Source organism: Gorilla gorilla, chromosome 16 (genome assembly GCF_029281585.2).
Source record: "Gorilla gorilla gorilla isolate KB3781 chromosome 16, NHGRI_mGorGor1-v2.1_pri, whole genome shotgun sequence".
NCBI classification, from domain to species: domain Eukaryota; kingdom Metazoa; phylum Chordata; class Mammalia; order Primates; family Hominidae; genus Gorilla; species Gorilla gorilla.
The window spans coordinates 63,719,515-63,734,047 of record NC_073240.2 but is presented as its reverse complement, the minus strand read 5'-3'; the positions used below and the strand labels follow the sequence as shown (position 1 = coordinate 63,734,047).

General features: G+C 47.6%; 1 protein-coding gene across 1 annotated transcript in view; it reads right to left on the bottom strand.

Annotated features, from left to right (window-relative positions):
* The window catches only part of LOC115930786 (Y-box-binding protein 1-like), a 48,318-nt gene extending 38,013 nt beyond the window's left edge, over positions 1–10,305 (bottom strand). Inside the window, 3 exon segments of the mRNA XM_031002174.3 lie at positions 9,341–9,862; positions 9,865–9,877; positions 9,880–10,305. Of these exon segments, the coding sequence (XP_030858034.3) occupies positions 9,341–9,862; positions 9,865–9,877; positions 9,880–10,290 (946 nt within the window). The 5' untranslated portion in view covers positions 10,291–10,305.
* Positions 10,306–14,533: the final 4,228 nt, after the last annotated feature.

The window sequence follows — 14,533 nt, the reverse complement described above, 5'->3', positions numbered from 1 at the left end:
CTTAAAGAACTAAGAAAAAAAAAACACAGGTAAAATATTAAAAATAACAGGCTCAGGACAGTGAACCCTGAGAAGGGACACAAACGAGGCATCCCAGCTTGCTGTCTGGAGGAAGTGTGCAGGCCACAGTGCAGTGGGGGAATCCAAACAGAGCTGGGGGCTCCCTGAATTGAGAAAACGGCGTTGAGAATTCAGGGAGGTCAAGGTGGCTAGAATTCACAGGGCAGAGCGCTAGAGGGGAAAGAGCTGCCCAGAGAAAGAGAAAGATTCCTCCAGAGATCTGCAGAGGAGAGCTCTAAGCTCTGAGCTGAGCCCTGAGCTAGGCCTAAGGCCTGTGCAGAAATCACTGTTCCTCATAATGGATGTCAGGCAGCAGTGACCATAGGTAGATGAGGTTTGGCGGGACTCTTAGGGCCCCATGACTCCATGGGTTTTTGTCTTTGATCCCCAAACCTGTCACCCTTCAGAGCCCAATTTAACTGACTGGGCCGTGGCTCAGGAAAGGGAAGCTAGAGGGGAGAGAGCCTTGTGGGTTAGGAGTTCTCTTTGCTGGTGCCCTTCGCTCTAAAGCAGTGCCATTGGCAGAAGCGTCCTGAGAATCATGCTGGGCTGCCCTCACCTGGAGCCCGAGGATGGAGTAATGACACATACGCTGTACAGTGTCTTACTTAAAGTCCTGGAAGTGGCCTAGATACGTCCTTCTATGTCATGGGTTTTTGTAAAATTTATAGTATAATTATTATTTAAAAAATTTTTTTCTTCAAAGGGGCCCCCACATTAATCAGGTTCAGGGTTCACGAAAATTGGATCTTCCTCTGGTAAGGAGGTTTCCCACACCTAGATTCCTGGTGTCATACAAGAAGCCCCACTAAAAAACCAGCCGTTTTTCCTTCCTTCATTCATCCATCTAACACAGGTGCTCCGAGGGCTCACCACGTGCCAGCCCCGGCCAGCTCTGGAACACTGGGGTGAACACCGCAAGACAGCTGCAGCCCCTGCCTTTGTGCTCTTCAGTCTGATGGGGACCAAGGGAGGGGAGGAGTCACCGAAGCAATTTAACTGAAAGGGGGGTAGGTGCGTTGAGGGAGGGGATGGGTGCTGTAAGCAAGGACAAGTCGGGGCCCCGAGTCCTGGAGAAGCGGCATTGAGTGCAACTGTGAACAGGAGCAGGGGCTGGCCAGGCAGAGGGCAGAGGGCGGCTGCTGGGAGGGCTGACTTCCAGGCAGAAGGGGAAGGCAGCTCTGTGCAGGGCTGGGACTCAACTGCCGTGGCACGGTTTCAGCCCAAATCATAGGCTCTTTTTATGATTCTTTGTAATTCTGCTCACATCAAAGTCAAAATTGCCTGCATCTGGACAGCCACTCTCTCCAGGCCAATTACAGACACCGTTTCTGGAGTGTCTCCTGGTAGCTCACCACTTCCTCCTTGCAACACCAGTCCTGTGGGCTCGGCCAGAGCTAGTCCTGGTAGGAAAGCCAGAGCAGTGAGGGACTGGGGTGTGGGGTGACGGATGGACAGCTACAGAGGTCACCGGCAGGACCACACCCCCAAAGGGGCATCAGGAATCTGACCTTGCCAGGGAATGTTGGCACCCAGAGTAAATTGCTCCTTAGCCTCTGCTAAGATGTCTGATAGGTGTGAGTGTACTCCCCACACCAGGTCAGAACTGACCGCAAAGCCATTTTCTAGGAGGAGGCAGCTGCCCGCAAAACCTCCAGCAGCTTCCAGGGCCTGAAATGCCCACTGTGAGAGTTACCCCTTAAACAGACATGCCCTGTGCTGTTCAGTTAGGCTAAAGCATGGCTCTCTGGGGTCAGTGGATGGAAGGATGGAGGTGGGAGGAGGTGGTGAAATCCTGGACTTAGTGAACACCTGCCCGTCTTGTGCCAGGCATCGTGCCACTGGGCGTTTGCAGGTACATCATCAATTCAATCCTCCCGTGCGCCTTGGCGGTAGATAATCTTGTCTCAGATAAATCGAGGCCTCTGGGTTTGCACTGTAGCTTTCATTCACAAGGTGTTGCATTCAGAAGTAACAGCAGAGCTACATCCAAACATAATTGAAAAGCAATTTGAATAGTTTGTTGTCTTTTGAAAAACATCTAAGGGGATTATATATATCCATCAAGCATAGCAAAATGTTTAGAATTCTGTGCCACCATGTAGCTGCTCCCACTCCCCAACATCCGAGTAGGGCAGCTGCTCCAAGATCTGCCATTCTTGCCCCCTCTCAAAATCCCCCCACACTCTCTGGGAACGTCTCTCCCTTCTCCCCTTTCCCTTTGTGGATAGCTCTTTGCTTTTTCCAGTGGCGATCTAGCTAGCCTTCCCCGTTCTGCTCAATCCTGCAAGCACAGTCCCCAACCTAGGAGGGCCCAGAACTTCTTGCCAAAGGTCTCTGACCCCCGAGCTACATGTTTGTTTTGTGAAGCCTTTGACGTTTGTGGGGAGGGAAGAGGAGGAGAAGGCCAGGGTCTTGTAAAACCGGAGTCATCACGAGGCTAGCCCGTCCAGCACCCGCTGGGGTCTGGCCCTTGTGCCCACTTCAGACCTGCAGGCTGAGCAGCTGAGGGAAGGAAAGGGAGAGAACCCTCCACTTGGGGAGGGGAGGCCCCAAGCCAAAGGGGTAGCCTTCCAGGTGTGCATCGAGGTGTGCAGGCTGGCTGCAGTCTGCAGGAGAAAAATGTCCCCACTTCTGTGAGGCTCTACTGAGAGACTCAAGGGCATCAGCCAAGATAAAAAATGACTCCTTGGGCAGAAAATTCAAGCCATTGATTCTTTCTCCACTGGGAATGAGAAGAAACAAACATGACCTTCCATAGCCTACAGAAAGCAAGAGAGAGGCAGCTGCCATTTGGTGTGGACTGTCTTCCTTCCTTCTGTGCTTGTCCTGTTTCCCCTCCCTCTTCCCCTCCCTCTTCCCCTCCCTCTTCCCCTCAATCTGAGAAACCCCTTGGTATCAGTGGCTCTGGTTCCATTCTTCCCTCCTTCCCTTCTTTCTTCCCTTCCACTTTCTTTCTTTCTTTCTTTTTTTTTTTGAGACAGAGTCTTGCTTTGTTGTCCAGGCTGGAGTGCAGTGGCATGATCTTGGCTCACTGCAAACTCCATCTCCCAGGTTCAAGCAATTCTCTGCCTCAGCCTCCCGAGTAGCTGGGATTACAGGTATGCACCACGATGCCTGGCTAATTTTTTGTATTTTTAGTAGAAACAGGGTTTCTCCATGTTGGCCAGGCTGGTCTCGAACTCCTGACTTCAGGTGATCCTCCCACCTCGGCCTCCCAAGGTGCTGGGATTACAGGCATGAGCCACGACGCCTGGCCCCTTCCTTCCACTTTCTTTCACTCTTATCACCAAAAGGACTGGGCTTTAAAAAAACTCCTCAATCTCATTGTCAGTGTCTGCACATAAGACTCACCTGGGGAACTTTTATAAAAAGGATCTCCCCTCTCTCCAGACCAATTAAATCAGAAACTCTGGGTAGGGCTGGGGCATCAGCATTTTTAAAAAAGCTCCCTCCAGGAGATTCTAAGAGGAAACCAGGATTGAGAACCCAGAGACCCAGAGACTGTTGGAACTGGAAGGCACCTTAGGGCTCGCCAGGAGCCCAGGAGCCCAGGCCTACCAAGCTGGGACTATGCCCGTGCACTGGGTTTGGTGCCTGGCTCAGCAATGGAGGCTTCTGTGGCCTGAGCAGGAGCTGTAGGGCCTTTGAAGGTCAACCTAATGTGGCAGCTTTACCTCCCCCATCCCCCTCTCCCCCCAGTATCCCATCTCTTCCTGAAGGCCTGAGGCACCCTCTGAGAAGTGAGCAGAGAGGCTGGAGGGTCTGGGCTCTGCTTGGCCACCACATCTCCAGCTTTTACAACGAGCAGTACTACTGCTGTAAGTTCCCAAACCTGGGGCATTTTTGGCAAGTTATTAATCCCTATTAAGCGAGCCATTAATCTCAATTAACTTGATTGCTTAATTAGGCAGGGCAAACAAAGAAGGAAGTCCATAGAAATTGCTCATGGGGCACCAGCAGGCTGTGTGGTCTTTGAGAACCAACAGGAGTCAGGGGCCTGAGTTCTGTTAGCCCTTTTGCCAAGACCTGTGTCTTGGCATTTCACATCACTAAACCAGGGGTTGATGAATGGGCTGTTCCAGTTAAAGGGCTATGTAGATAAGCAATTTTCAAAGACTTGGAAAAAAAATAGATTCAAACTTAAAACCATACTAAACAGTCTATCATTTCTCTTTGCTACCAATTGCATTTCAGATGTGTGCCCTGTCATTAGTATTGCACTGTGAAGGTTGATCGGAATCACATAGGACTGTAAATGGTAATAATAGGCATTCAATAAAAAGTTACTAAATAAAATAAAAATATTTCTAAGATTCTGAGCTGGGCTATCAGTGAATTTACTTTGATTGGTTTATAATAATACATGTTGGCCAGGCACGGTGGCTCATACCTGTAATCCTAGCACTTTGGGACGCCAAGGTAGGTGGATCACTTGAGCCCAGGAGTTCAAGACCAGCCTGGGCAGTATGGGAAAACCCTGTCTCTACAAAAAAGTGCAAAAATTAGCCAGGCATGGTAGCACACACCTACTCAGGAGGCTGAGGTGGGAGGATCGCTTGAGCCAGGAAGGTCAAGGCTGCAGTGAGCTGCGATTGCACCGCTGCACTCAGCCTGGGCCACAGACTGAGACCCCATCTCAACAACAACAAAAAGAATGTATGTTAATTTTAGCAAATTTGAAAGTTGTGGAAAAAGACAAGAAAGTCAAGCTGAGATCACCATTGTAAAGTTTTGTGTTGGTGTTTCTAATTCTGTTTTTTCATGTACATATGCATATCTTTCAAAGTTAAAATCTCTGCTATGCATAAGTGGGGCTGGGCAGATGGCCTGCAAGAGTTTTAGGCCCTCATGCTAGATTCTGCTGGGGGCCTGCTTGGATCCTCTTTACCTTGGGGGTACCTGCCCCCAGCTGCTGTGAGTGTTGCATGCTGTTGGCTCATGGTTGTTTACTTCTCTGGAGGCTTGCCCTTTACCAAGTGCGAGCTGCCAACCCTGAAAATGCCTGGACGTTATCCAGGGATGGCAATGTCCTTCTCCCAGGGGCAGCTCACAGCTAATGACTGCCTGATGCTGGAAGCAAAAACCTAGCTCCTTTGCCTCAGCTGACACTGGAACAGCTTTGTGGTGTCACTTATGTCCCAGAGCAACCTGTGGATCAGGCTGAGGTTAGATTTTAGCTGAAGCCAGCTCTTTGCTTAGCTTCCTTTCTACCTCATTCTACTTCCTCGACTATCTTACTGGTTTCTCTGGGGCCCCGTCTATAGGAATTGCCGGCTTAGCTCTACTTCTGGAGCACCTGACCTCTGGCAGCTCCTTTCAGCTCTAGCCCTTAGGACCAAAGCGTGAGACTTGCTCCTCAAAGCAGCCTCAGCATCACCTGGGGTCTTGTTAGAAGTGCAGAATGTCAGGCCTCAAGCCAGACCTACTCTCTGCGTCTGCATTTTAACAAGATCCCAGGGAGATTCTTATGCACATTAAAGATTGAGAGGACTATCCTAGATATCAGTGTTGTAGGAGAGAGTGAGGTAGGGCAGGAGTGGAAGGTGGTTCTTCTTTGGCCTAATTTCCACTGGAGCCCAGGGGTTGAATGAAGAGGGAAGACGATGTGAGGAAATCTAAGGATTTACGCTGCATCCCTGAAGGCAGGGTGAAGAACACCTTTGCAGTGGAAACACGTGAGGAGCTGACAAAAATGGAGGATTCATTCCAGGCAAGAAGGGGTGGTTCCTGGATAGGGAGGGTTGGGTGTGTCATCTGCAGGTTCTAATTCCTTACCTTCCACTAATTCAGGGGCAGGTGAGCTGCGGTGAGCCTCTTAGTTCTCTGGGTTTTCTGTTCTTCCGTATGTAACATATAGGATTTGGACAAGTTGATTTCAATGATGCCCTACAGATTACACCCTGTATAGGTCTAAGAAGAAAACAACAACAACAAAAATGGCTCCTATAGCTACAGTCACAAATCTTAGGCAAAGATGACAGACACATCAATTGACAGAGGCAGTTGGTGGGATGTAGAACCCATAGCCCCAAACTTAGGACCTGTGCATCAATTCTATTTCATTGCATCAAAACTTTTTTAAAAAAAAAGAAAGAAAAAAAGGAAGGAAGGAAGGAAGGAGGGAGGGAGGGAGGAAGGGGTTGAAATCACAGAGGGGGTGCTCATTGAGAGGTACATGCAGGGACCAAGGGAAACAACGGAGTGAGCAGCAATTCTCCCAGCTTGTGGGACCGCATGATATAGACAGAATGGGTCTGACATTGAAGAATGTTCACTGTCACGTCACATTGCTTCCTGCACAGCAATGTGCCTCCCAGAGCTTGCACAGAGTTTGGAGGTCAGTTTCATACCCTGGAACTACATCTGCCTGGTCAAATTCCAGATGCTAAATGAAGAGGGTTGTTTCTGGACAAACTTGGGCTGGCAAGGCTGTCACGCTTCTTAGTCACCTTCCTTCCTTTGGAATTTCCCCTCCTGGCCTCAGATGCCCAGAGCTGCTTAGAAAACCCTCACGGTGGTGCCTGATCAAGGCTGACCCCCTATAGACAGTGGCTTATGTTCCAGAACTTTCCCAACCTTTTTCCTTCCATCAAACTCTTAGGTCAGTTTCCTCTCCTGTGCCATCTAATCCAGGAGCCAGTAGTTATATGTGGCTGTTTACGTTTTAAATGTCAGTTAATTAAAATTAGGCAAAAATTCAGTTTCCCAGTCACACAAGCCACATTTCAAGGCTCAATAGCTGTATGTGGTTAGTGGCCACCGTATTGGACCACATAAAGAACAGTTCCATCATCACAGAGAGTTCTATTGGACAATGCTCATCTATATCACTCCTGTGCCTTATTCACCTGGCAGTACATCTGGCCAGTATATGGCATGCAGGAGGGGGAATATTCAGAATGCCTCCATGTTCTGCCCGCATGTGTCCACTCCTCTGGCAAGCCCTCCTTTCACTCTTCCTTCAGATCCTACCTGCTGTTCTCTGAACATTCTGCCTCTGGAGATCTCCGTGTTCCTCCCCTCCTGGTCTCTTATCACCACAGATAACTGAGCTGTCTACCTTCCATCACTGTGCTGAAATCCCCAGTGTGGCCTCAGACTTGCCGGCAGAGCAGCTTCATGGTCATTGCTCATATTAACTAAAATATTAGGTTGGTGCAAAAGCAATTTTTTAAAACATCAAATAGAAGGTGAGGATTTAAAACAATCAGGGGCATGAAGTCCCTCAAACCATCTTCTGCTTGCCCTTCTTACGTCCCAAGTACGGCAAGGAGGCCTCACAGTCTTGAAGTTGAGAGCCAGCTAAGTGCATGAGATAAGGTTCCAGTTGACCTGCCTTTTACCCAGCCAATGGCATGCCTCTTTTAGGCCCAGCCTAATTCCCTGGAAGAACAATAGTTGGAATTTTTTTTTTTTTCAGACAGTCTCACTCTGTCGCCCAGGCTGGAGTGCAGTGGCGCCATCTCGGCTCACGGCAACCTATGCCTTCCAGGTTCAAGCAATTCTCCTGCCTCAGCCTCCTGAGTAGCTGGGATTACAGGCACGTGTCACCATGCCCGGCTAATTTTTATATTTTTGGTAGAGATGGGGTTTTGCCATTTTGGCCAGGCTGGTCTCAACTCCTGACCTCAAGTGATCTGCCCACTTGGGCCTCCCAAAGTGCTGGGATTACAGGCGTGAGGCACCACACCCAGCTAGTTGTCGCTATTGAACATCACATATGGGACAGGTGCACACATCATCTCATTTAAGATAATTGAAATATTTCATTTAGTTGGGTATTGGGATGGTTTCTTTCACAGATAATTCCTGTGGTCTCTATTGGGATTAATTTATTTATTAAGGCAGGGATAGAGGAAGGAAGCAAACACAGCTCAAGGCCTTTGCAGATATTCCCTTATTTAATCCTTTCTGAGTGTAAGTCAGGCAGCTTTGCCCACATGAGTGTCCCCATCTCCAGGTTAGCACTGTCACCTGGGTCCCTGGATGGCAGTGACAGTAACAATAAAGAATAGCTATAATAATGATGTTTCACAGTTGCTTACCACTTGATGCTTTTCTCCAATTATGAACTATTTTAAACATATACAAAAAAACACAACACCCAGCTACCCACCACCTAGACTGAACAAATGTTAACATTTACCACATTTGTTTTAGATTTAAAAAATCATTGAGACAGTTGTAGTGTCCTTTGTATTCTTCCCTGATTCCATCCCCCTTCCTCCTCCTCAGAGGTATGGATTATTCTAACTTGGTGTGTAGATTTTTCATCTGAGTTTAGGACTTTTACTGGTATGTGTATATTCAATAAACAATTCATAGTATTTTTGTGTGCTTAAAATTTACATCAATACTGATATGATTTGGCTCTGTGTTCCCACGCAAATCTCACCTTGAATTGTAATGATCCCCACATGTCAAGGGTGGGACCAGGTGGAGGTAATTGGATCATGGGGGTCGTTTCCCCCATGCTGTTCTCGTGATAGTGAGTGAGTTCTCACGAGATCTGATGGTTTTATAAGGGGCTTCCCCCTTTGATTGGCACTCATTCTCTCGCCTGCTGCCCTCTGAGGAGGTGCCTTCCACCACGATTTTAAGCTTCCTGAGTCCTCCTCAGCAATGCAGAACTGTGAGTCAATTAAACCTCTTTTCCTTATAAATTACCCATTCTTGGGTATTTCTTCACAGCAGCGTGAGAACAGACTAATACAAATATTTCACACATTCCACAATTTTTTCTCTCAGGATTTTGTATTCAAGATTTATCCATGTTGATACTTGTAAGATCTAGTTCATCTGCTGCATAATATTCCATTGCATGAATGAATCATGATTTTTTTAATAGATGGGTTTTTAAAAATTATTTAAGACCTTTATTAACAGGTGCTTTTTTTGAAAAAATCAAGTTGTAAACTTTTATTACAAATTAAAAATGAAGTTCTTAAAAATCTCAACTTGACCAGACATGAAACAATTTAAAAATCTTTAAAGGCGTATTGAGAAAAACCAGGCTTAAAAAAAAAAAAAAAAAAAACAAAACAAAAAAAACACGTTTGTTATTACCAAAAAGAGACGTCTTTCGTTTTTAGTAAAAATAATAACCTCATGCTGCATAGATAAGGCAGATAGTTCTGCTTCTCTGGTCAACGGGCAAAAAGCAAGCACTTTAGGTCTTCCGCTCCAATCTTTTGTTCATTTCTTATTGCTGGAATTTCATATTTCTTCTTGTTGGATGACTAAACTGTATGTTGGTAGAGATGAAGCCGGCATTTACTCAGCCTGCCCTGCTCAGCCTCGGGAGTGGACGAATTCTCAACTGGTGGATCTGCTGCTTTTGTCTCTTTGCCATCTTGTGGTTTAGGGTTTTCTGGGCGTCTGCGTCGGTAATTGAAGTTGCGGAGGTACCGACGTTGAGGTGGCTGCTGACCTTGGGTGTCACCTCCTTGATTTTCTTTATCTTCTTCATTGCCGTCCTCTCTAGGCTGTCTTTGGAGAGGAGGGCCCCTGCGGAAGCGTGGTCTATATCCCCAATACATATTCTGCCTCACTGGTCTACGTTGTTCTCCTGCACCCTGGTTGTCAGCACCCTCCATCACTTCTCCCTGCACAGGAGGGTTGGAATACTGTGGTCGACGCCCATAGGGTCTCCGCATGGAGTCAGGTGGGAACCTTTGCCTGCCGTAGGGCCGGCGTTGTTGGGCCTGGCCTTCGGGAGCACTCCCCGATCCCTCGTTCCTTTCCCCACTCTCACTGTTCTGGTAATTTTGCTGGTAATTGCGTGGAGGACCCCCACGACTGGATAGCGTCTATATAATGGTTATAGTCTGCTGCATATTTACTGCCTTGAACTGGAACACCACCAGGACCTGTAACATGTGCTGCCTCCCCACCCTTTTCTCCTTCAACATCAAACTCCATAGTCTCCCTATCTACCCTGGGAAGGTACTTCCTGGGGTTATTCTCTATGGCAGTCTGGGGTACAAATACATCTTCCTTGGTGTCATTCCTTTTGATGAAACCATATCTGTTCCTTATATTGAACCATTTTACTGTTGCCAAAACCTTCGTTGCGATGACTTTCTTGTCCCCGCCGGCAGGCGCCGCCGATGTGAGGCCGCCCAGGACACCGTTCCCTGCGCCGCTGCCCGTAGTGCCGGGCTTGGTGTCGGTGGAGCTGAGGGCGGGGGCGGGCGGCGGCTGCTGGGTCTCCGCCTCGCTGCTCATGGTTGCAGTGATGGTGACTGGGGCCGGGCTGCGGCAGCTGCGGCTCCTCCTGGGGTGTGATGGTAAATAGGCCGGCGGAGGCGGTGGGGCTGCTCAGGGCTCTCTGGTCTGCTCTCCGCTCCCGCTACCGATCGAACTCGACATGGGGTTTTACCATGTTGGCCAGGCTGGTCTCGAACTCCTGACTCCAAGTGATCTGGCCACTTCAGCCTCCCAAAGTGCTGGGATTATAGGCATGAGCCACCGTGCCCAGCCATCATGATTTCTTTCTTCATTCTCCTGCTGATGGACATTTCGGTTGCTTCAAATTTTTCGCGGTTACAAAACAATGCTCCAATGAGCGTCCTTGCATGTCTCTTCAGGCACATGCTCAGGAGTCCTGGGCTGTGTGTAACTTCAGTGTTCATATATGATTCCACATGGGCTCACGTTTAATCCTCATAAAGCTCCAACACATTTGATTGACTAGGTGTAATTGTCCTGTGATAGACATGAGGCAGTTCATAGACGTTACAATTCACCCAAGGCAAGTCAACCGGCTTAATGAGGTGCTAATATGTATTCCCTTAGTCCAACATCAACGGATATGGTTCAAGTGATGGCCCTGGAACTTTCCAGTTGTGCAATTTGAGGCAAGTTACTTATGCTTGCCGAGCCTCAGTTTCCTATAGCACTAGGAATTACATGATTTATTTTGTACTATTGTTGTAAAGATTAAATCAATGTGTATAAAAAGTATCCAGCCCAGATTCTAGCAGGTGGTGTAGAATCCATATTATTTAAAACTAAGAATGATAAATGCTCAGAAATATTTTTAATAAAAGTAATGGATTATATGGGCATTTAATTCCCCAAATGTGACATTGTTTTTCCAATTTCCCCCCCCCCCCCCCCACTATTCTGAAACAAGCTTAATTGTATATAACTAGTTCCTCAGGATTGTACAGTATGCCAGCTTCTGTGACTGATGAATGTGAACTAGGAACAACGGCCACTAGGGCAGAAGCCATCTGACTGTTTCTTTTATAAGAATGTGCATTTTGATAACTAATATTCACATGTCGAAGAGGGACTTTGCATGCTACCAGAACACAAACGCATCTACATAGTAAAAACAAGTCTAGTTCTTTCCCTTACCATTTGTGAGCATCTCTTTGGAATTTGGTTTTCCTCATCTGCATAGCAGATCTTTGTTCAAGAAACTCTGTTCAAGTATATGCAAGTATACTTGAATGTATAAAATGCCCCGTGGGGCCCTTAAATAAGTGTAGATCAGTACAGATCATTCAAACTAATTTTATTCAATGACACTTGCTCTCAAGTTTCTTGTTTTGATTTTGTTTAAATATGTTAAGATCCTTTCAAACAAGGCTTGGGTTTCCCACTTTCCTGAAATGTGCCTGGGGGAGGGTGGAAGTGTAATAACAGTAGAGAGAGGTCAGATTTCAGAATTAGACAGCTTGGGTTTGCCATATGGAAGCTGTGAGGCTGTGGGCAAATTACGTCTCCTCTCTGAGCTTACCAACTCACCTGACAAATGAGTGCAGAAATACCTGCTTCGTGAGGCTGTGGCAAAGATTTGATGAGGTTCTGTACACAAAACATGAACTCTACAAATATTAGCCTCGCTCCTCTTCCTCCTCTCCTGCTAAACTTAAGGCTACTGCCCTCTATGCCAAAAATCAAGATGGAAAATTCTTTTCTTCTCCCTTCAAAGGCTTTGGATGCAGCAGCTTGTCATTTCTTCTTTACCACCAATACTTGGAAAGAGGATGCTCTATCATTGGCAGTATTCTTTCTTTCCCAACTGTGCCAATTTCTCTGCAAACCATCAGCCCTTTATTTTGTGGCTGAGTTTTATAATTTACCAATTGCTGTGGGTATTTACCATCCTTAGAAACAGCCCAGGGATGCTTTTCTCTGGGGGTTTATCAAAACTGCTGAATTTGAACTCTTTTTGCCAAAACCCCTTCTATAGGATTTGGAGTGGGTTTGTGGGTTGGCAGATGCTATCCTAGCAGGAGACATCTGGCCATAAAATGAGGGCTCCACGGAATATGCCAGCGTGATGTGCCCGTGCACCACAAGAGGGGACACCCAGCAGAGACTGACAGGTAAGGTACAACACAGCCCCTCCCCGTTCTGTCAGGTGACGCTGCAGCAGACACAATGGAGCCCTTGGTAATCAATCAAGGTGTCAATCCAGATGGCCTGTGATGGAGGGATGGGGGCTACAGGAGGGCGGGTTGGTAATGAAGCTCCCACAGCTCTCTCCCATGCATGATTAATGCATGAGGTGACATTCAATCACTTCCCAGTGCAGTAGTTGGGAGCAGGAGAGCAGCTAACTATGCACCTACCTACATCCCTACCCACACTGCTGGAGTCAGGCTGTAGCTGGACAATGGCCTTGGACTGTTTCCCAGCACGTTATTTCCGATGGGGCCAGAGAAGATTTCCCAGGGACTGGATTAAATTAGCTGGCATTCTTCCCTCATGCAGAAGGACATGGCAGCAGGGCTGCTGGGCTTCTGTCTCATGTTGAGTGATGGCCCAGGAGGTATCACTTTCAATCCTATCCTACGCTGGAAAAGGCTGGTGTACAGAAGGGATATCAGGCGTGAGGAACTGGGCCAGGATAAAAACAAGATTGGCAGGAGCACTCATATTAGGCCACTGCTGGGGACAAGAACCCAGGGAAGGCAGAGAGGCAGAAGCCATGTGAGGCAGAGAAGCATTTGACAAGTAATATGCTAACAAGAGTTGGCTGCAATGACTGCCTTTGAACAGGGTACCTACCTTGTCCCTGCCTGGAGGCTGTCCACCATCCAAGCAGCCATCTATCCATTGCTCCTGGCCTGCAAGGAACCCAGCTCACTCCTCTCCTCCAGCCCTGGAGGCCTCTACATCCACCTGGGGGTGAGGGCAGGTACAGTTCGGTGCCGTCAGGGGAGGTGGGAACTGGAAGGTATGCCCCATCTTCTTGTGCTGCTTTTCTTTCTGATTTGTTTTCTGAGGTCAGAGCTAGGAGTAGTTAACAGAGAGAGAGAGAGAGAATGCTATTCCAGGGTCAGGGGACAATGCAAAATTCCAATGATGAGGAAAAACATCTATACAGGGAGCTGCATGCAATTTAGCAAGGTCTGGGCGTGTGGTTAGCCATGCCAAAGCTCACGTGTCCCAAACAATTCCTTATTACAGGACTTCCCCCAGGTCTTCTCCACCCCTCAGTCCTTCTTACCTGGGGAGGAGTAAATGGAACTCCATCTTCCTAGCCTTCTAGTAACCCACGCCAAACTCTTTAAAGTCATCTTGACTCCTCAGAAACCCCATATTTAATCTCTCAGCAAGTCTTGTTGCTCCTGCTTCACAAATTCCACCATCCAGCTCTAAACCAGCAGCGGTTATCTTCCTGCTGGTCTCTCAGCTTTCAGCGGGTTCCCTCCAACCTGCCTCCTAAGTGATCTGCTAGAACATGTCACTTCCCTTTTAAGATCCCTCCAGTGGTTCTCTGCAGTTTTAAAGTTTTCTTTCTGAGACAGGGTCTCACTCTGTCCCCCAGGCTGCAGTGCAGTGGTGCAAACACGGCTCACTGCAGCCTTGATCTCCCAGGCTCAAGCTATCCGCCCACCTGTCCCCCAAGTAGCTGGGACTACAGGTGGCCATCACACTCGGCTAATTTTTTGTAGAGACAAGGTTTTGCCATGTTGCCCGGGCTGGTCTTGAACTCCCGGGCTCAAGTGATTCGCCTGCATCGGCCTCCCAAAGTGCTGGGATTACAGGTGTGAGCCACTGTGCCCGGCCGTCTGTCCTCTATAGGATAAAATGAAATCACCTTTAAATTGGCTCATAATGCCTTTTGTGATATGACCCCTTCTTACTTTCCAGGCTCCTCCTTCAACATTGGCCCTACCTTTGCCCCAGTAAACATATACAGCCCAGACCATTCATTTTTTCATTTTATTAATAAGGCATTCATCAAATACTTGAGTGATTACCAAGTGCCAGACCCTGTTGCAGAATACTACAATTGCTGTAGAAATACAGCAGTGCAATAAACAAAATGAATTATCTACCCTCAGAAAGCTTAGATTCTCTATAGGTTGGGGGAAGTAGGACAGAAGTATGTAAACAAATGCACGGTACATCGGATGGTAAGGGCTAGAGGAGATAAAGCAGCACAGGAGAATGATTGGTAGAGGTTTCTGGTATTCACCCATATTCAGTTCCCTCCCTCCAGGCT